The 21,773-nt window shown below is 43.0% G+C and overlaps 1 protein-coding gene across 5 annotated transcripts in view; it reads right to left on the minus strand.

The window, feature by feature from the left end:
* Nucleotides 1-15,413, minus strand: part of cdc42bpb (CDC42 binding protein kinase beta (DMPK-like)) — a 49,420-nt gene extending 34,007 nt beyond the window's left edge. For all 5 annotated transcript variants that reach the window (XM_029002360.1, XM_029002358.1, XM_029002357.1 and 2 more), the window contains exons 1-2: nucleotides 14,597-15,413; nucleotides 2,767-2,858 (exon numbers count right to left, since the gene is read on the minus strand). In XM_029002360.1, the coding sequence (XP_028858193.1) occupies nucleotides 2,767-2,858; nucleotides 14,597-14,777 (273 nt within the window). In that variant the 5' untranslated portion in view covers nucleotides 14,778-15,413. The remainder of the gene's footprint in view (nucleotides 1-2,766; nucleotides 2,859-14,596) is intronic.
* Nucleotides 15,414-21,773: the final 6,360 nt, after the last annotated feature.

Below are 21,773 nucleotides of genomic sequence, written 5' to 3' on the forward strand. Positions count from 1 at the left end.
TTTAATTCTCCATGGTTTAAGCTTTTAGTACAAACTATTAGAGCATTTTTGTTGGCATAGGTGTGGCAAACATGTTGTACCATAAATAGGCAACTGATTGAGTCTAGTCTGAAAGCTATTCAAAAATGGCACAGACAATCGCCTAAAATGATACATCATCACTCCACTATTACTGATATTTTGACTCTTTGTCTCGACACACAATAATTAGCTTGATATAAAGTGGAGCCAAGTGAGTGGAAAAGCACCAGTTCTTTGCACTCACAAAGTGAGGTGATGCAACTTCTGTGGTCCTACGGACATCATGCCTGTATAGAACTTTTACACCATTTAACAATTTAGAAATTATAATATTTAATTAGAATTGTTCTGTATATTGGAGATTTGAAATGGTAGATGAATGTTTTCAATGAATGTTTAGACTGATGAATGTTTTCAATTATTATTTAGGGTTTTTTTTTTATTAATTTTAATTTAATTGGACAATATTTTGTTTTAGTTTATTTCAGTATAATTATAATAAAACTGGATGCCTTACAGTTGGCACCAATAATACTTCTATTTACTCAGGTGCTGTTTTGTGCTTTATGGGGAGGGAAACATCGGGATTCCTGTGTGTTGTAATGGTCTTCCCTCCCAGTACAGGAACTCAGCATGACCATGGCCAATCAATCATAAACAGGAAATGCATGGGGAACACTTATCTGGAAATGCATCCTGTAACTTTAGAGGCACAGGAAAAGGCCAAAAGAGACGAAACTGCGAAGTCAGACAACAGCACCGTCCAAAACCCCTGACATCAGACTGATGTTTACATAAATATGTTTCAAGTTCACCCTGAAGGAGTCAACATCCTCATGGACAATGGTGCCCATAAAACTAGCAATCCACTTCCTGTGGACAGAAGGAACCAGAATGGTGGAATCTAAGTGTAGGAGCAACACCAGCTTAGTGAGCAACATGGCACTATTTTTATCATAATTACTCCTCAGAGACGTCCTTCACTTCCTGAAAGCTGTGCTGTCCTGCTGCCCAGACAATGAAGTCTGACGACTCCACTGTACAAAGAAAAAAAATCTAAAGACAAAGACACGTCATGAGCAGTTAATGTTTTAGGTCATCATTGATTTTTTTTTAATGTGAATGAAGCAGAGGACAAGATGGACAGTTAGAAAGATTTGAAGCCTGATAATGTTTCCTATCCTGCTTATTTAATCAGGATAATAATGAGACTATGAGAGGTTTTTTTCCAGGAGAGGCACAGAAAGGCCACCAGAGGCTTTCTGCAGGACTAAACAGGACTGGAGCGACACATTCCGCAGTTAAAACTAACCACCCTTCATCAGACAGATGGATCTGCCCCAGACCCAAAACCGCACACAGGCCGGGCTGAGATTCTGGGGGACCAGCAAGAAAAAAAAGGAAGAGGAACAAACAAAAAGGTTGTGCTAAAGATAAGGTCTCCTTGACCTCTCTGCAGCATTTGACACAGTTAACCACAAGACTCTTGACAATCCTGAAGAGGCTTGGAATTCAGGGCTCAGCATGGGGTGGTTTGCTTCCTACCTTGATGAGCGATCTTACCAAGTGACTTGGAAAGGATCATCCTCTGCCTCACGTAGACTCTCCACTGGTGTCCCTCAAGGCTCAGTGCTAGGTCCTCTCCTTTTCTCTACATGTGATCACTTGGTGAGGTCATTTCCTCACATGGATTATCCTACCACTGCTATGCCGACGACACACAACTCATCTTTTCTTTTCCTCCCTCAGATCTACATGCTGCTTCAAAAATCTCTGGATGGCAGCCCATCACCTCAAACTCAATCCCACCAAAACTGAACTAATATTCATTCCAGCAGATTCTTCACCACATCAGGATCTTGTTATTTACATGGACAACAGCACTCTCCTTCTACAACAGGCCGTAACCTGGGAGTAACAATAGACAACAAACTCTCTTTCTCGACTCACATCAGCAATCTTTCGTGCTCATCTAGATTCCTTCTCTACAATATCAGACGAATCCGTCCTTTTTTGTCAACACAGGTCAGCCAGATACTGGTTCAGTCCTTAGTAATCTCAACGCCCCTCTGCTACGTTCCCTCCACTGGCTCCCAGTAGCTGCACGCATCAGATTCAAAATACTGATGCTAAACTACAAAGCCAAACATGGAGTAGCACCATCCTACCTCACAGCCCTTATTACACCTCGCACTGCACCTCGTATACTCCAAGCCTCCAGAACTGCTCGCCTGGATCCCCCATCGCTAAAGGTAAAAGGAAGACATTCATCTAGACTCTTCTCCGTCTTGACCCCCTCAGTGGTGGAATAAACTTCCCGTTGAGGTCAGAACAGCTCACTCACTGAGCACTTTCAAATGGCAGCTCAAGACCTTCCTCTTTAGAGAATATTTAGATTAACCTTCATGTTGTCTGTCTTATGTATAGAAACTACAACAGAGTGAATAAAAAGATAGTATTCATAGTTGGGGGTCCTAATGAACCAGAATTGATCACTTCATCGAAAGCACGTTGTAAGTCGCTCTGGATAAGGGCGTCCGCCAAATGCCTTAAATGTAAACGGGGGTGGCGATGTAAATATCCATTTTATAAAAACACACAAAACAGTGTGACTTGTCGGGTTGACACAGGATTTTATTTTTACAGAAGAGAAGACCAATCAAAATGTAGTTAGCTGCTGTTATCCATGATTCAATAACTGGAAAAACTTATTTTAATGATAATTAAAAGTCCTTAGTGCCTTACCTCTCCAAATGCCCCACGACCAATCACCTTCAGCATCTCAAAGTCGTCCCTGTGCAGACGCATCTGCTTCACAGTGGTGGTGAACGGCTTCACTGCAAGGTGGGAGAGAGCAGTAAAGAGTGAGCTAACTGGTGATGTTTGTTAAGGGAAATCTTCTTCATAAGCAATATTTAAATAATCATGAGTTAAAAAATGAGCGATGACAGGAAGTGGTTATCCAACAATTTTTACAACCCAATGCTTGGTATTTGATGATTCTGCAGCGTAATTTCCGAGAGTCGTTTGGTTTTTACCAGAGCTCTGTTTATTTATTACCGGCTGAAGTGCAACAGAAGAGAGCATCTGCAAAAAAGTAAAAAAACCTGGGACCTGCATCCAATGACTGAAAGGCCACATGTGCTCTGCATCCCATCCCCTTTACCAGGCATCGTGGGGGAGGGGGCTGACACTGAACCAGCCGGGCTGTACTCCTCACCATATGAGGACATGCTGGAGCTTCACAGAAAGCACATTCACAAAGAGCTCATCTAACCAGGAGGACAGAGGGAGAGGTAAGGGAGAAATTTAAGTCCCACTTAAGTGGGAAAAGTTCCACTTTTCTTCATATTCATTCCTCACATTGATCATACATGTATATCAGGCTTATCCAATAAATAAATCAATTAAAACCAATGCCAATGCCCCAAGGATATATTCTCATATATTCTCTCTAACAAGGTTACAAAGTTGAATAGCACAAACTGAAGCATCTTTTTAAAACCAAAATCAAGTAGAAAACAGATATCATGAACTGAAACCTACCCGGCTTTAACGCTACTCATATAACTAGGGATGTTGAAATTAATCTTATAATTGATGCATCGCGATGCAGACATGGATCTCACATATCCACACAACATATCCACATAATGTTCTGCACAAGACAGTGCAGAACATTATATATAATATAATTATATAATAATGCCTTTGTTTGTTGATTTTCTGTTAACAGTTTCCGAGTGTCCAGAGATCTACAACATGACTATCATCTTACCGGGAGCTTAGAAAACCATGCATAATTTGGTCCCGTGGCAAGTGCGACGTGTTAGGCTCAACCAGGCATTTTTTGCCATTTGTGGTGTAAGGTGATTGCAGACTGAATGCAGACGATTTTTTTGGTCATTGTAGCAAATCAAAGTGTCCACAGAGGTGAATGAGACCTTTACGCTTTGATTTAAAAACATCATGTGACGTCATGTAGAAAATTTATGGGATGCACCGTGATGCACTGATAATCGTAAGAAACAGAGACCAGTGAAGGTCCACACCAAGGAAGTGGTCCCGTAATCAGAAGGTTGTCGGTTCGAATTCTGATCAGCAAAGGTGCCACTGAGCAAAGCAGCGTCCCCACACACTGCTCCCCGGGTGACTGTCATGGCTGCCCACTGCTCACCAAGAGTGATGTGTGCACCATGTGCTGTGCTGCAGTCTTTCGCAATGGCAATGACAATCACTTCACTCTTTCACTCTTCACTTTCACTTATTTGCAATTAGCTGACAGCCACATTAGGCTAGCGGCTACAGCTACTAACAAAACATGATTATACCATGAAAGCAAAGAATCAACTATTATCAGTCCTGCTCATAAATGTTAACATTTCACAGGATAAAACTATTTTTGTCTAAAACAATGTCAACTTACCTTATCTAAATGTTTTGTGATCGCACACAACATAATTGACACCAGGTTGTTTTTTAACTTTATTTCTCCGATACATCAGACACCTTAAAACATCGCTGTATTACAAGTTATTGTTCTATTCTACATAAAAATGCTCACGTGACAATGCTAATGTATATTCCACATATCTTGACATTTATAGCTACAGTGGACACTTCACTAAAAGAGTGAAATAAGTGAAAGATCTTCATCCACTGGGTTCCCTTAACAGGGCTATGTGACTTACTGTCCATGCTCAAGAGGGAAGAGTAAAGCGCTCCTTGTTTCCGCAGGCCAGGCACTGATCAGCTCTGTTTAGGTGACTGTGTGAATGAAGTCACATTCGTACAGTACTCAGTTGTAGTGGAGGAGATCAGTTAACACTACTCGCATTGTTCCATAGGGTCAGCGCACCAGGCAAAGTGCATGAATGAAATTTCAATTTTATTATCACATGAAATCAATATAGCCCCAAGCAAAATGACCTAAAAATATAATTTAAGCAATATATCAGTACACAATACATCTCAATATTTCCTCTTAATCACTGTACAAATTTTATATTTGCATAAAACAGCAATATAATGAATTTATGCAAAGTATCACAATCCTTAAAGTTTTGTGTTCTCTGTCTTGATCAACCGATTGTTTGCATCTGTGATTATTAGTTCAAGGTTGTTTTTTTTTCTTCGGAACAAAGTCATCTGCCTCCATCTCCAATTAATATCTCTGAAATTGCAGGTTCTTTCACAAATACGGCAGTGGGGATCAGTGGGGCAGTGAGCGGTCCGCTTTCGAAGTGGCATCAGGAGTTATACATTAGATATATTCCATTTATCACCCACCCTAATTCAACATAACCATATTTACAAAATGATAACAATGGTGTTAATTATTAAGCAAAGCAAAAAAAAAAAAAAAACTATGAATACTTGTCAAAACTGAGCTGGAAATCGAAGTTAACTCAACTGCATATCATTAAAAATGAACTCAACTTAGATGCCTGCAGATGAGACCAAGATTTCTAGAAATGGAAGCTGCACAGTGACATTGTCGTTCAAGTTGTCCCAAACGCAAGGCTGAAACACATTTCTTATTTATGAGTTTGCATGCCAGGTCTCATTATGTTGGTCAGCTCCAGTGTTGACATTTCTACACACTATCATTTCAAATCCTAGGGCATTATGTCAGCCGCAAAAAAAACACGATGGCATTATGTAACACAATGTAATAAAAAAAATAAAATAAAACACTATCACTAAATGCAGAGACTTTACAACTGCAAAAAGCTCATGTATATTGTATATAAATGTTATATGTATGAAATTTATAATAAAGTTATTGAAAGTACATGTGTGATTAATTTGGTTTGCGTAGTTAGCAGAATTAAATGTTGAAAGAGCTTCCGCATGACAACGTATGTTTATCATACATACAGTTTTATGAGGGCTGTTCCAAGAAATGCCCTTTGGCTTCTAGTTGGTGTAAAGTATAAAAAAAAAAATAAAAAAAAAAAGACTCTGACAAAAGACCTTTATGTTACAGAGTAGATAGGACGTGACCTGATGTTCAGGAAAACCTGTACATTGCTATAAACTCTATACGTTCCAGGCAAAAAATGTAATTCATAGTAAGGTTACTTCTGACTTTAATATGATTAAATCCACCCCGCAAACTTACACAACACAAGGAATACAAATGTTTGAAAAACAATCATATCATAGTTTTTTTATTTACAACATGACAATGATATCCTTGCATTTCCTTGCAAAAGCTGTCATTACAAACCCACATTGTTTGTATTTTTTAATTTATTATATTTAGTTCTTTTTACAGATGCTCGTCAAAGCTAAGGTCTCATCTCGCTGTATGCGATTTACAGGTTTGTAATCCAGCTCAGGTCCTCAGGGAGATATTAACAGTAATCTCCTGCTCTGTGTTAGCAAAGCCGTTTGGCCAAGGACAGAGCTGAACTTCAAAAGGTTCTCACTGCCAATGGTGCCCGAGTGTTGCTGGCTGTCCACTGGGCCATTCACCCTGGAAGTGAGTCAAATAACACAGTGGTCAAAGGCAGTTTAACCCATCTCGCTGATCACAGTGTGCTTACGCGACCAAGAAGAAAACGCATGGAATTCGGAAACGCGGGTGAGTTATGGTGACCCTGTGGCGTCTGGGAGAACGCCAGATTCACGGCGAATGGCTTGGCAGGGCAGTGCAGAAGGCCTGGCTGTCCGGCTCAAACCAGGAAAAGACCAGAATAAGAGGATCAAGCAGAATGCTCGCTGCTGCCACAGTCTGAGGGCTTCACTATGCTCTTCACATCCAGTGTAGCTGGGCTTGTGTTTCAGGGTCAAACTCTTGACTGGAGTTTGACTTTAGGCAGTAACTGCAGACGCAGCATGAGTCCACCTCAAAGCGTGCACGCATTCTCTTTGCTTTTTTTTTTTTATTTTATTCTAAATTTCATGGTAGGAAAAATGGTCTCAAAATGTGCATTTCTTTGTAGTAAAGACAATTTAGATCAATGGCAGAAATTGCTTTACAAGAGTACATGAAAAAGCAATTTTAGAAGACCGCAATGAAACTTATGTTTGTTGAGAATGTTTAGACTGACAAAAAACTATGTGAATTATTTTAAAAGCGGCATATTACACACAAAGCATGGGCTTGTTTGCTAGCGTGAGGAGTTTGATCTAAATAAATAAACAAACACAAAAAGAAATAATAATAATAATAATGTGTAAATATTTCGCCCCCAAAACGTAGTCTTTAATGATTTTTGATTCTACGAGACAGATGATTGACAGCTCCCATGTATGCTACTTCCTCATTGTAGATGACATCATTTGTTAAATGCTGAGGACACATCTTACAATGCATAGTCTGCAAGATAGAAAAATAAATCAAATGGAGAGATATGCTAATCTTTGCACATTATTAGTCAAGGCAGATCAGTTTAAAATAGTCAACCTATATTTAAAAGTCACCCGAAAAAACATATTTGTGTTCAATATCACACGCCGCTACTCAGTCTTAATCAATAATAACACTCACCAAATGGAACCTCACAGACCCAAAAATTGCTTATTAAACATTGATGCCGACTGTGATCAGCCCGCAGGAAGCACCAACTGGCGCGCACACCCGGTAACTGGGTGGGGAGGGGCGCCTGTGGTGGCAGGAGGAAAAAGCATCAGGGTTTTAATGCATTATCCTGCACCAGCTGCTGTGCAGCCCCTTCCCCCCACCAAAACGGGCATTTACCAGCAGCGTCCCATGGAGACCGCTTCAAAGATCTCAGGGGCTGTGGCTGGGATGAAACGACTCGAAAGGAAGGGGACACGGATAAGGAAGCATTCTTCTTGTGTACATGAAGACAGGAGTGGGGCATTAAGTTTGTGTGTTTATGACAATGAGGGGGATCGTCTCTCATGGGAAGTAGCAAAATCCCATTCTGACTCAAAACCAAGGCGGCAGCATGTTGTGGACGAAGTTGTGGACTATTCTTTTATACTCATCCATAAGAGGTGACAAAAGAAAGATTTAATGTCATGAGGAAAGGTGCGCATAAGCCAGGAGCGTTTTCAGGAAGGGCGGGGGAGTGGAACTCGAAAGCGAAGTTCATGCTGTCCGCTTAACAATAACGTTAGGATTTATACTCAATATTCACAATATAGTCATGTACTACATTGCATGAGGAACACGCTGTGAAAAATCAAATAAGTATTCCATACATCAGCCATAACTTGGGGTGTTGAATTTAATCTCATAATTGATGCATTGCAATTCACATGTGGATGATTAAGTATCGATTATATCATAATGATTTTCTGGTCGTAGTGAATGTGGCTGCCTGATCGGCCATTTGTAGCAGTGTTTGATTGGCATTTACTTGGTGTTTAATGCCAGCAAGAAATCATTGCATGCAGTGTTCATCTGATACAATCCGAAAAGCAATGAATCCATAATCAAGGTATTGATAATCGTAAGCAAATCATGAAACCAGCCCTACCCCTAAACCAGCTCTACCCCTTTTGACCACTGCAGACCAGGGAGTTCCCAGTTTTGGTGATGCTAGGACTAGCAATTACAATTTGGTCCTCCTCAAAGGAGGGTCACACTACAAAATGATCAATGTCACTCTCTCCACTGTTTCAGCAGACCGGTGAATATCTAACAAACGTATACGGCAGATAGAAACAGAATGGTTCTAACATGGCTGAAAAGGCCTAAAGCCAGGAGTAGCTAATCTGTGTCATGCCTGTGGCGGACTGCCTGGAAGCAGAAGGGGGGGGGGGGGGGGGGGGGGGGGGGGGGGGGGGGGGGTGGGCACACATGCCTGGTGTTGGGGGAGGACATTAGCTGGAATGAACAGAATTCCCTTTGGTCATGCCGTCCCGGCGGAGTCAGGTGACTTATTCCTGAGAAGCGAGGGGTCAGGGGTGGCGTTACGCAGCCACTCTGGGCCCTTGACTCTAAGGCGGAAAGAGTCTTGCCGTGGAGGTCCGTCTGTTTAGAAAGGCATTCCTGCTACAAGCCCGGTCCTGATGTCTGACTCCTCGCCCTCAACACGCCTAATACGCCAGTTAGTCAGGTATGCTACAATCCATTATAGATCCGTCCCGCTTGCGCCACCAAAAGCGGAGCGTTGCACAACCGACGCTGTGGAGCAGACGGGAGTTATCAGGGAGAACGCCACCCCTCCACAGTCAAGGACATACCAGAGATTTTCCAGTGTAATGGGAGTCGCCTTGTGCGCATTTCCTCCTCCTCCGCGAGTATAAGCCGCTACACAGGGAAAACATTAAGGACGGCCCTCACTGCCCGCTCGACAGAAACGAGCAGGGGTAAAACGCGTTTCTGCTTTACTGTAGCGAACTGACCCGGGCATATCCTCATGCGGCAGTCCTCAAGTGCCAGTGTTCATCAGGTCCAGCTAACAAAAGCACAAAAAGGCTTCTTGTGCTACCCGAACCTGCATGTGTAAACACTAATGCACTATTTTTTTTTTACTGATTCAATAAATGGACATAACGTAAAATGGAGTTATGCTAGAGAAAATAAATACATGCTAAAATACAATTAAAAAAATTTGTAGATACAGGTTAGATACAACAGCGCAGTCATCAGCAAGTAGTAGGGCTGTAATGATGTACATAAATTCGCCTGTGGATGACGTGGCCTTTATCCGCAGGTTAAACAACAGGAATAGGACAAACGTGGAGACGCGTTCGTATTGTTTTAATTAAAAAAAAAAAAACAAAAAAAAAAAGAAGAAAGATGCAGTAGTGTAAACACAGTTTTGCTATTAAACAAGCCTATAACTGCTCATTACACAGACGGCCTGCTGACACATCACAGCCTATTACACACCTTATTCACTAGCATTCGAGAAGAAAATGTGATGAGTTTCACATAAACACAGAGGAGCATTGTAGAAAGTCAGCAGTCTGGGGTTAGCCTACCCCGGGACGTCTACATTAACTAGAAGGCTAACAGTACAACTAGTGCAACACGCAACACACACACACACACCATAAACTATAAACCAAAGGCATATAAAAGACTTAGAATTTATGCAGAATATGAGTTAAGATCTACAGTGCAATCTTGAAGCGCTGTAAGTTAGAGGTTAAAACAGCACTTTCAGCAAAAGTGAAGAGGCAAAAAAAAGGACACAGTCGCACAACGCGCTTCAAGAGCACAGGTTCTACAAAACCAGCAAACAAAAGCAAACATTGCCTTGCCGTAGAGACACAAACACTGCTCAGGGTCATCCTTGTTCGGCTCTGCAAATATCCGCCCAACACACATTTGTGGCGTGTTCCTTGTTACACTGGTTTGGAATTGAATGAGATTTTACCTTTGTATGGATAAACTTTACACTTCGAACGTTGTGCCAGAACCTGCGATGTGACAAGTCACATTTACCGTTCAACAAAGTGCTTGGGCACTTTGCATTTCATGCAAAGAACTATTTCACAGTTTGCATCTTTTCTCTGTTTCTGACATGAGTTATAGACTCTGTGGTTGTCACACATGTTCTTACAAGAAGAGTTGTTCTTCCAATTCATAAAAAATATATATAGTTTGGGTATTGTTCCACTCAAAACTTAACACTGACTAGTCGAATTGCGTAATTTTCTGAGGACATCGGTGTTCCAGCAAGCCACACCTAAATGTTGCGTACGATCGGGACCGATCAGGCTAGTGATTCGGCACTGACATCCATCGGCATCGCTGACCGCGCATTTACAATGCACTGGTGTGTGCGAAAGGAAATTTCATTTTATTAGTTGGATTATGTGATTCCGTCTGCGTTTTCCGCATGGCAGAAATCACAGGGCCCTGTGTACTGTGGTAAGGAAGTACCAATCTAATTACTTCATCACATGATGGCTTGATTACATTCAAGTAAACCCAAAAGTCAAGGCTTGGTGCACCAGCAGTAAATGTATCGCATCTCCATCTCACCAGGACCCTCGATCAGCAATGATCAGTCGACACAATAACTATCATGATAATGGTGTTTACTGCAAGCAGCTATTGTGATTGGTTTTAAAATCACAATACTCAATATTCAAGGAACTGTACACATCTGCACATTTCTGCAATCAGAAACGTGGACTCTGCAGCCATCCTTGAATCAGAAGCATCAGATTACAATTCTTCGGTTTAGTAGTCCAGGAAGAAACATGAGACAAACGGAACAAACTGAAGTATAATCAGTACAAAGAATGATTACACCCATTCATCCCATTGTATTAATGGAGTATATATCAAAACAGTTGCTTTCATAACCCTGAGGGCCTTGCTTAGATTTTCTGAGAATTTTCATGCATGTCATATGTTAATAAGCTTCAAGACCAAGCAGACAGTTCCAGAACATGCCCTCTTGACTTTGTGCGAAGTTTCTGCAGTCGTTCTTTAAAAATAGCAAATCTGGCCGTGGAGTGAGGAACAAGTCCGTGGAATTAAAGAGCCCGGCCAGCTCTGCTCTTCCAGCCTTGTTCACAGGTACGTGGTACCAGCAGGCTAGAACGTGTATGTGTGTGGCTGGTGCCGACCTCTCGTGATGAAGGGAGGATGAGATTTAACACATGCCCCGACCTCGTGCCGTGTACTAATCTACTTGCGTCGCTTAAAAACGCGGGAATGCGTAGAGCGGGGCACATATGAAAAGATTAAAACAAATATGCAGACAGGACACCTTTCACGTCACACTGAGGTCACCTGCAGCGTTCCGCCGCTGGCAACAGCTGATTTTGCAGCAGACAGGACATGATGTGCCACATGTCGGTGCTCAGGCTTGCTCTGGAATCTGCGCTCCCAGAAGACGCCGCTCGGCTGCCTCGGGCTATGTTTAATACTTGGCCCAATTCAAATTTCCTCCAGCTCGGGGAGACGGTGGTCCAGAGGCAGCCAGGGTTCATGTCACCTGAGCCACATTCCAAAACAGATGGAAGCCACAGGTCGTGCACAGGTAATGTTGGAAAAGCAAGGGAGCTCTTGGACTTTGGGGACGATGGGGAGGACTGTGTGGAATGTAGCTCCGGTTATAGAGACAGACCTCATACAGAATAGACAACAATAACTGCCATAGAAGATATTAAGGGTTTTGAGAAAAAAATACTAAGATTTACTATTGATTTCAATACCAATTAGCACTGGTATCAATACGTAAATTCCAGTTGGGCAATCTGCCAGTTCAAGGAAATCGTTGGCACACTACAACATTTTTCAACAGGGATTGAAGCTGGCAGCTCCTCCCCCGGCAATCTACCTCAAAAACATACATTTCTTGCATTTATTTTTTTATTTATGGAGTATATGTGTGAGACTTTTTTTTTTTTTTTTTAAATATTCTTTAAATATTCTTAATTTATTATAAAAATTATTGAAAAGTTCCTGTTTTTTTTTTTCTCAGTATAAAGTACCATCACTAGTAAAGAGCAGCACGATATGCCATAAAATTCAATTAGCGATGGTATATTATGTGGTATATAATTTGTAAATTAAATTTAAAGGTAACATGAGTCCATAGCTCTGGCTCTGCAGCAGGAAGTTGTATAAAAAAAACTTTTTACAGATAAATTAACATAGCAAAACCATATACCAGATAAAAGAATATCTGGTCAAATCACTGAAAGTGAACCTTCTGTCACACCCAAAAGGCCGGTGAAATACCAGGTATTTGTATGATGCGAGTCATTATAAACATTTTTTGGATTTTCTGTATTCACACATATCCAAATAACACTAAGCTTGTTCATATTTTGTCATGCAGACCCTCCAGGATTCCAAGATTTTATTTAGTTATTTTAAAGATCAGAATTTTTTTTGCACCAAACTGCCCCTGGTCATTTCCATGTGCGCTGTCAGTACCCAATGGGTACCACTTGCCTGATCGGTTCGGTGCCTGTGGTGGTGCGGATTGGGCACAGACACACGAACTGCTTTTAATAAACCCGGAAGTGCGCAGCAACCGGCGGACAGATTGAAGGCTTGTTTTATTTTATTTATTGGGTCTGCAGTATTTTTAAGACCTTTAAACTCTATATTTAAGGATTACAAGTAATTTTTAATGATATTTAAGGCCTTAGTTTTTTGGAAACTTTGGACTTTTTAAATGTCCGCGGGAACCCTGTCGTGCACTTTGTGCTGCAAGTAGGTGTGGTTTCGTGCAGGTGACGCGACTGTCATTTTCATGTCATTTCGGCTATTTCTGGAATAATCAGAAGCTACTCAGACAGTACTGTATAGCTCGAGAGCGAACTAAGAGCGAACTAAGTAACGATTACGGTTGTTACCAATTACTCAGCCATTTTTTTCCCTCATTAACTTAACTAGCAAAAAAGGCACATTGTAGATGTGTGTATAAAAGCTAACATTTAATGCTTTCATAGATAAAACCAAATCGTTGTAGTGACATTTAGCATTCTTTCACAGGTAAGGTTGATGTAAATAAACTAATCAATTAGTACATTTGTTAGGAAGTATGTTAATAATGAACTGTAACTGATGGCAGTGCCCTATAATAATGTGAAGTCACTCTTTGGTGGGGGTGGTAGTAGCCTGGTGGGTGACACACCTGCCTATGGAGCAGAAGACCACGAAGTCCCAGGTTCAAACCCTCGTGTCCCTGAGCAAGACACTTAACCCTCTGAAGGGACTGTCCCTGTAACTACTGATTGTAGGGCGCTCTGGATAAGGGCACCCGATGAACACTGTAAATATTCAACATAAAATCACATCAAAAACAATTTGCTGTCCTACTACATACATCTAATAGGTGTAAACCATCACCTCGGGCTGCAAACAAACCGGTTTTAAAATGGAGTGCGGCTCCGACGGGGGACATGTCACAGAACAGCATAACCCGCAACTTGTAACCTGCTACATGAGGTGAGATTCCTGTTCTGACAGTGCTGGTGAGCGCAGACACACCCCGGGACTTAATCCCATTACTGACGTCAGCTAAAGCGCCCAGGGAAGAGAATTCTCCGCCTGCTGATGTTGTGCGTGTTCAATTTTAGATCTGGGAGCCGGGTGTGGCAAATCGGACGTTCCGACTCCACTCCCAGTTCCATTTATGAGCGCAGTTCAAACATGCCGTCCGCTAGGGGAAGCATGTTAATTATCCACTACCTGATCAAAGAGGGTTCTATAAATACACACCCAGCTTGGCCTTATTAAAAACGGGACACATCCCAGAACAAGTTCGCTCCCGGACCATCTGGCCATCGGAGAAACACAATGACCGCTGTACAAAAACAACAAGGTGTGTTACGGCGGCAGTGGGGTGGTGCCTGGAGCTTTCCAAATCCGCTCACCTCAGGGTCATCGTCCACAATTAAGAGATCAGAGATGTTTCAGCAACCGCTGTGCCAACCAGTGACAAATACAAAGGGTGGCGACAATGACGACAGCCTACATGACTTTTCAAGCTTTCTCAGACGCAGGGGACAAAAAAACCTGTCTTATGCCATCGCTTTGCATCATCACTCCACACACACGATGTGTAAAAGGAAAAACAGGGTGACGTGACGTGACAGACACCATGGCCACTCGTGTCCTGCAGTAAACGAGGACGGGACGTGTATGTGTGTGTGGGGGGGAGAGAGGACTCACCCCACTCCAGGAAGTCCGTGACATGCTTCTCCCGCTTCAGGGGCGAGTTGGTGCACTCGTTGTACAGACACACCAGGACGTCCAGCAGCGTCTCGACGCTGAGGGCGCAGCCCGCTCCCCTCCACTGCGCCCCGTCCAGCAGCAGCTGCTCCAGCTGCTTCAGCCGCACCTTCGCGGACATTTTCGACGCTCGCAAACGCCCAAAAAGGAGAAGGGGGAAAAAAGAAGCCCCGCGCTGGCCGTGGTTCTAACGCCGCGTCCCGTAAAGTCCCGATTAAAGCGGAGATTTGTGCCGATGGGAACAGCACCAGCGGGGATTAACGTCGGAACTCGGACTCCAACTCGCTAGCTAGCTTGGAGCTAGCTAGCTACATAAGCCCAGCATTAGGCAAAAATGAGCGGTTTACTTCGATTCCGACCCGCCGCTCGCACCGTCGCCACTCCGTCCGCGCCCCTCGAACTCAAGGCCCGGTCGTATCCATCCGTTTTATTCCGGACAAATCTGCTTTCTCTCCACTTCCCCCCAAAAACGGGACGGGAGCGTCGGCTTTCCTCCCCCGCCGAGTCTCAGACTGACCGGCCTTCCATTCCTCATCTGGGAGAGGGGCGATCCCCTCGCCCGCCGGGTAAAAAAGGCCACCGGCGGCTTAAAAACTAAACGGCCGAGCCCATAAAAAGCGGGAGCGGCGGCCCGTTCGCATGGGGATACGTCCGTGAGAGTCGGCGAGATTCGCCGCACAGCCGAATATGGCTGAGCTCGGGTCCTGCCTTGTCTCTCCTCAGCCCGCAAAGAATCCCAGACCTGAGACTGCGGAGCCCCGCCCACCTACCGGAAACGCTCCCGGGCCGTGACGTCATTGGTGATGGACAGAAGCGAGGGCCGCGGCACCGAGAAAAATACCGATATTTCGAGCAAAGAAAGTGTTTAAAATGACGGTTGTCTCTTCCTTCTACAAAGATTACAAACATATTAGAAGGAACAGATTTATTTGCCACTGTAAATCTGTAAAAAAAATCTCAGTGCTTTCGCTTCACTTTGTGGGAGTTTCATGTAGTATGCATTCAGCCAATCAACATTGGCTTATGTACTGCTGGAGAAGTTTCCCCAAAATCATAGTTCCTGTGGTGCTAATATGCCAAAAAAGCAGCAACTCCCACAAATAGTCCTAGGAGAATAGTTCCTCTGATGCAAAAGGGCCTTCTATTTCTAAGTGGATATTTGGTGGAGAGGCCCAGAATATACAGATAAGGAATAGTGTTTTGAAATAGAGCACAAATATCCCTGCTAGATAAAAAAAAGTGAAGTGATTGTCGTGGTGATACACTGCAGCACAACCCACAGTGATACAATGAAATGTGTCCTCTGCTTTTACCCATCACCCTTGGTGAGCAGAGGGCAGCTATGACAGGCACCCAGGGAGCAGTGTGTGGGGATGGTACCTACCTCACAGCAGGTGATTGAACTTCTAAAAGTCAGGATGAATTGCATGAAAGATTGGTTGAATAGGAACACCACACCTCTTTAAATATTCAGAGACTGACATTAATACACTGGTAGAACTGAGGCTCCAAATTACTCTGTTCCACCCATATACCTGATATTAATAAATATTGATTTGCTTTTATATCATACATCTTTGTTTTAAATAGGCTTTAAACCAGTCCAATAGCAGAATAATCAGACTTTAATCTGGATTTCATAGTGATATCAGTTATATTGAGATTACGACTTTGTGTAATTTTAAGGGTAAACAGGCAACTGATCAAAAAGTTCAGAAAAACTGTCTCTGTTACCCATAAGTTCTTCTGTGTACAGCTGCACCCCCTGGTAAGTTCTCGACCCCCAGATGGTCCTCAGACAGCTGCTGTGTTGAGGAAGTGTGTCAGGGGCAATTTAATTCTTTATGAGAGGGGAGTCTCAGGTCTCTGCGGAGGACTGCATATGCTAAAACTCGAAGCCCCGAAAGTAAAGAGTCTTTTTTTTATGCCCTATCTGCCATATTTGTCTCTCACCTAGATTAATGTTGGAGCTGACCTGCTTTCTGCCTGAAAATCAGGAAGAACAGACTGAGGATGACTGACACCCTGAGGACATCTGGTGCTGTGATTTTTGCTTCCTGTTTGTAGGTCTACATGGGGAGGATGAGGAATATGAGGTAAGCATGTAACACTTTCTCTTGATGTCTCTCTCACTTCAATAAATCATGCCTGTTCTCCACATTTCTCCAGAGAATTTCAAGTATCCATCCTCTGTAGCCAAGTTTACATTTAGAGGATTTAGTGTCACTGTATAAATAGATAAGGTGCTGGTAAATTGGTGGAGTATACTGATGAATGAGTTTGTATTGGTGCAGTGCAAGGGTTGTATATAGAGCTAGTAGTATACAGTAATATGCAATATGTACAGAAGATAATTAGCAGGTCAGTTGAATATGTTTTAGATCAGTGCTGTGAGTTCAGAAGTGTGCTGTGGGGTAAAAGTTGTGTCCCCATACGGGGTTCTGTAGCATCTACTGGATGGCAGGGTTGTAAACAGGGTATGTCCAGGGTTGGTTGGGTCTTGTGATAAATATTCCACATTTTTCAAGAAGACTTCCTCTGCCATCATAGTGAGAATTGCTGTACATGGTGGCCATGGCAACAAGTTTCACATCTGGAGTACTGTAGGGATTCAGCAATATGTTTGATAATTAATGGTGTCATTTGCTAGCAGCAAGGCAAGTAATAATCTGATTGTGGCAATACACAAAATTAAATTCATAAAAAGATTTATAAAGTAAATTCCATCAATTAATGAAGCAGTATTCATAACCACAGGATCAGTCATAATCTTCATTTAGGCCTACTATATGTTAATCTTAATGCTGATAATATTATTTACATTTGTAATTATCTTTTACTTTTTTTGATACTGCTGATCATATCAGATTTCTTATCAGCTTTTCTTATCCTCGTTTGATTTGCTGTCAATTTTCATTTGTTTTAGACAGACACATTTAATCAAGTAAATCCCAAACCGCCAAGGTGCCACTAAAGTGCCACTGACAAAGGTCAGCCACAATGCAAATCTCAGTTCTTTTCTTTTTTTAATCTATTTGTTTTAATTTGGTGATGAAGATGTATATGTTCTTCATCCATAGACTTTCATTAATGTGTAATCAATGACATGCATACTCATTCTTCTAATCTTCTGAAATCCTCAACATTCCAAAATAATAGGCCATTAACGGTTTAAAATACCCCATACACCTCCACCCATCCCTTCATCTCTAATGTTTTTTCTCTCATTAATGGCTTGATGAGTCAACACGAAATGACAAAACACTAGATGTATTTATACCACATGCATGTACCTTGCAAACCAACAGGGTGAGCTACAGCACCCTCTACAACCCTGCTTCCCATGGCCTTGATGCTCCGGTGAGCAGGGATGCTGAAAATCACCTTAAAATAAAAACCCTTAAAATGCATTGTCACTCCCTGAATATACTCTGTTACATGAAATAACCTGTTAATATTAGCAGTGCCATCATATGAATTTACATTTTAGAATGGAAATTAAGACTATTGCTCTTAATTACCATTTAGCAAATAGGCACCAGAGTTAACACACAAGTATAATTTAAAACCAAGCATTCTATTTCCCAAGGAGGGATACTATTCAGGGGTAAATAACTTTTTCTCCTTACTTTTGCATGATTTTTTTTGTGCTCTTTCTCAGTAACCCCCTAATCAGTAAAACCACCTGAGTGGAACCTCCACAACTCCACCTGCAGGCCAATAGACGGAAAAGCAGAAGAGAAGGGGCAGAACACAACAGGACAGGGAGGCAGAAACAATAAACCTCAACTATTACTTCTGGTCTGCAACTGAACAAAAACTATTTGGCGAACATGAGCGGGGATGTTCAGATGCTGGGTGAAGTCCTGACGCTCCCTCCATTACAGGAGAAACTCTGGAGGGTGTGGAGGTGTGGAGGGCTAAAGGCTGAAGAGGTATCAAACATAAGCGGGTTGTACCAGGAGAGGGTCATCCGAAGAGAAGGCAGAGGCAATGTCGTCAAGAGCGCAGGGGTTGAAGAACATCGGGGTCAGACGGGGGCATGTAAGGGTCATTCAAGAAACAAGGTCAGAGTCAAAAAAGGGTCGGCAATGAAATAATCTAGGAAAGGAATTGCTTACAGCTACGTGATAAGAATCGACAAAGAGGTTGCAGTGTTATTGGCATGTTAGTGGCCCTTTTATACTGGCTGGTGTGTTGAATCTTCTTCCAGGTAGGCGCTTCCGATTTGTGCGCCCCCTGGGGGTTCAGTGTGGCATAGCGGCTGTGACACAGGGGCATGAGCACCTGCTGTGTGAACCCAGCGCCCCTGGGCATCACATATATAGGGACTTTAATCTGTTCACCATAGCTCCTAGTTATCACGGTTGATGAATAAATTGCTATACCAGCCTCAATCTCATTTGTGAAGTAACAGAAGAAGACAAAACCGTATTTCCCTCACAAACTCATACCATTGCAGGTCCTACAGCACTGATGTATATGTAATTGCAGGTTATTCTAGCAACATGATATAAACTTCACAGGATAAAATTCCAGAAAATGTAAAAACCACAGACCTCTTAAAAAGAAAATAAAACTACTTTACTTTACTGGCAGACGCTTTTATCCAAAGTGACTTACAAGAGGAAGACACCAGCAATTCCCATTCGGTTTCTATAGATTTTGAGTTACAAAACTAAGACCTAACTTGTCAGGAATAGAACATGCTAGGGAATTGTTAAGTGCTAGAATAATTTTTTTTTTTTTATTTTGTGCAGTTTATTTTATTTTGTGCAGTGTGTGTGCATGTGTTAGTGTTTGACTCGTCTGTAATACTTTTTAAACAAGTGGGTTCTCAACTGCTTCTTAAAGGTGGTAGTAGTCTCACCTAGTCTAATGGAGCAGGGCAAGTTGTTCCACCAGCCAGGGACAACCAAGGAGAATAGAGTCGATTTGGATCGGAGATCCTGTGAAGAGGGAATTTTCAGTCTCATTTCGTTTGCAGATGTGAGGGGGCGTGCAGAAATGTAGCTAACTAGTAGTGTGTTGATAAGAGGGTGCACAGCCCTGTAGGCAGCATCAAGGATTTGAACTCAATGCGAGCAGCTACCAGGAGCCAGTGGAGAGAGGTGAGAAGAGACGTAACATGGGTGTATTTTGGCTGGTTGAAGATGAGACGGACTGACACCTTTTTGGCCATCTGGAGTGGTTTTATGATGACTGCAGAGGCTCCAGCCAGGAGAGAGTTACAATAGTCAAATTCAGAGATGACCATTGCCTGGACGAGGAGCTGTTGTGAAAGAAAAGGCCTAATCTTGCGAATGTTGTAGAGAGTGAACCTGCAGGATCTGGAGATCGCAGCAACATGATGGTTCAGACTCAGTTTGTCGTCAATCCAAACTCCAAGGCTTTTTGCAGACGCTGTAGGTGTTAACAGTAGCGAGCCTATTTGAATTGAGAGGAGAAGAGAGTTGTTGCCTGGAAAGATCAGAATCTCAGTTTGGTTCAATTGGAGGAGTCGCTCAGATATTCATGCCGATATGTCCGAGAGACAGGCAAAGGTTTTTGTCACAATAGTGGTATCTTCTGGTGGGAAAGATAAATAGAGCTGGGTGTCATCAGCGTAGGAGTGATAGGAAAAGCCATGTGATTGGATGATGTGACCAAGTGAGCGAGTGTATATTGAGAATAGAAGGACAGGAACTGTACTTGTCTATTAAGTACTAAGCAATTCATTCTAAGTATAAATTATAATTATATTATAATAATTACATACAACAATTCATTCTAACCTTGTAAAGGGGCTGCAGCCTGCCAAGATCCCATTGCACTGAACACCCTCCCCACCAACATCACCATATTATCAGGGGGGTCAAAGGCAGGGTGGTGGTGGGCTTCAGGGGAATGTCACTCTTACCTTTCTTAAAAAACGTGCGGTGTCTCATGAACAATTGTATCATTAGCGTTGTTGTTGAGAGAGTTGTGACTATATTGACACAGAAGATATTGAAACAGCAGATGACTTCCTCTGTGCTTGAAGTGATGCTTAGAGCTCCTATGAATCGGGTCAGGAAAGATTTCATTACAAGTAGCGCTTCCTCCTCACCAGCTATCAGAGATATCCAGCGCTGTCCCTTCCCTGCCCACCCTTCTGTCAGGAGGAGGTGGAGCCAACACCCACCCCCCCAAAAAAAAAAATCTACAGGAGAATGCCTCCCTAGGATGGACACAGAGGCCTATCGAGGTCAGACCACCACCTGGACTGCCGCCAATGAGTCAAGCACCTGGCTGTGGCATTGCCACCTGGTGAGAGAGAAGAGGGGAAGCAGGGGTGACACAGAGACAAGGACAAACCAAAAAAAAGGTCATCCAGCTTGTGGTCTGGGCTATCCGGGGCAGGAGAGTAGGAGTTGGGACCCACAAGAAACCACCCAGCGCTGTTTCCTTCCTCACCAAAGTCACAGGAGGGCAGCCGATGGCTGACTAGCAAACTTGTCTCTGCCTGCAGCGAGTTGGGTGTGGTGTTGGTGTTGGGTGTGGTGGTGGTGTTGGCGGCCACAGTTGGCTCCTTGTGCAAGCCTGCTGATGTCGGAGGGCGTCAGCGTCTGCTGATGTTGGAGTGCAATGTTGAAGGGCCGCACTTCAGTCCCACTGGTGCAATCCCAGCACCGTCCACCAACGCAGCCACACCACCACTGTATTTGTCCTCATCTGCCTCTTCTCCCCAACCACTCATCCACAGACTTGCCCATCTTCTGGGTTTCACAGATCACTGGGGGAGTTGAGCCATCTTCATCATCATGTCCCATCCCCTAATTCAGAAAGGTGGCACAATCCCTGTATTTCTAGTTTGCAGAGGTTGCTCTCCAACCATGACACACCACGGTTCAACCCTCTTCCACAGTTGGCCAGTGATCCTTTCTGGTGCATGCTGCTGTCATGAACCAGAATGCCTGTCTGTCCCCTAGCTCTACTGCGTCTTTGAGATGGTGGGATGGGCTGTTGCATTCTTCTTGGGGTGCTTCTCGTTGAGGCTCACCTTGGTTAGGCTGCTGCATTCTGTCACAACTAAGGGTGCAGGGGTGATGAAGGCACAGAAGCCGGACATTGAGGTGCAAACAAGGATTTATTAAAC

This window comes from Denticeps clupeoides, chromosome 14, assembly GCF_900700375.1.
Source record: "Denticeps clupeoides chromosome 14, fDenClu1.1, whole genome shotgun sequence".
In the NCBI taxonomy this organism is placed as follows: Eukaryota; Metazoa; Chordata; class Actinopteri; order Clupeiformes; family Denticipitidae; genus Denticeps; species Denticeps clupeoides.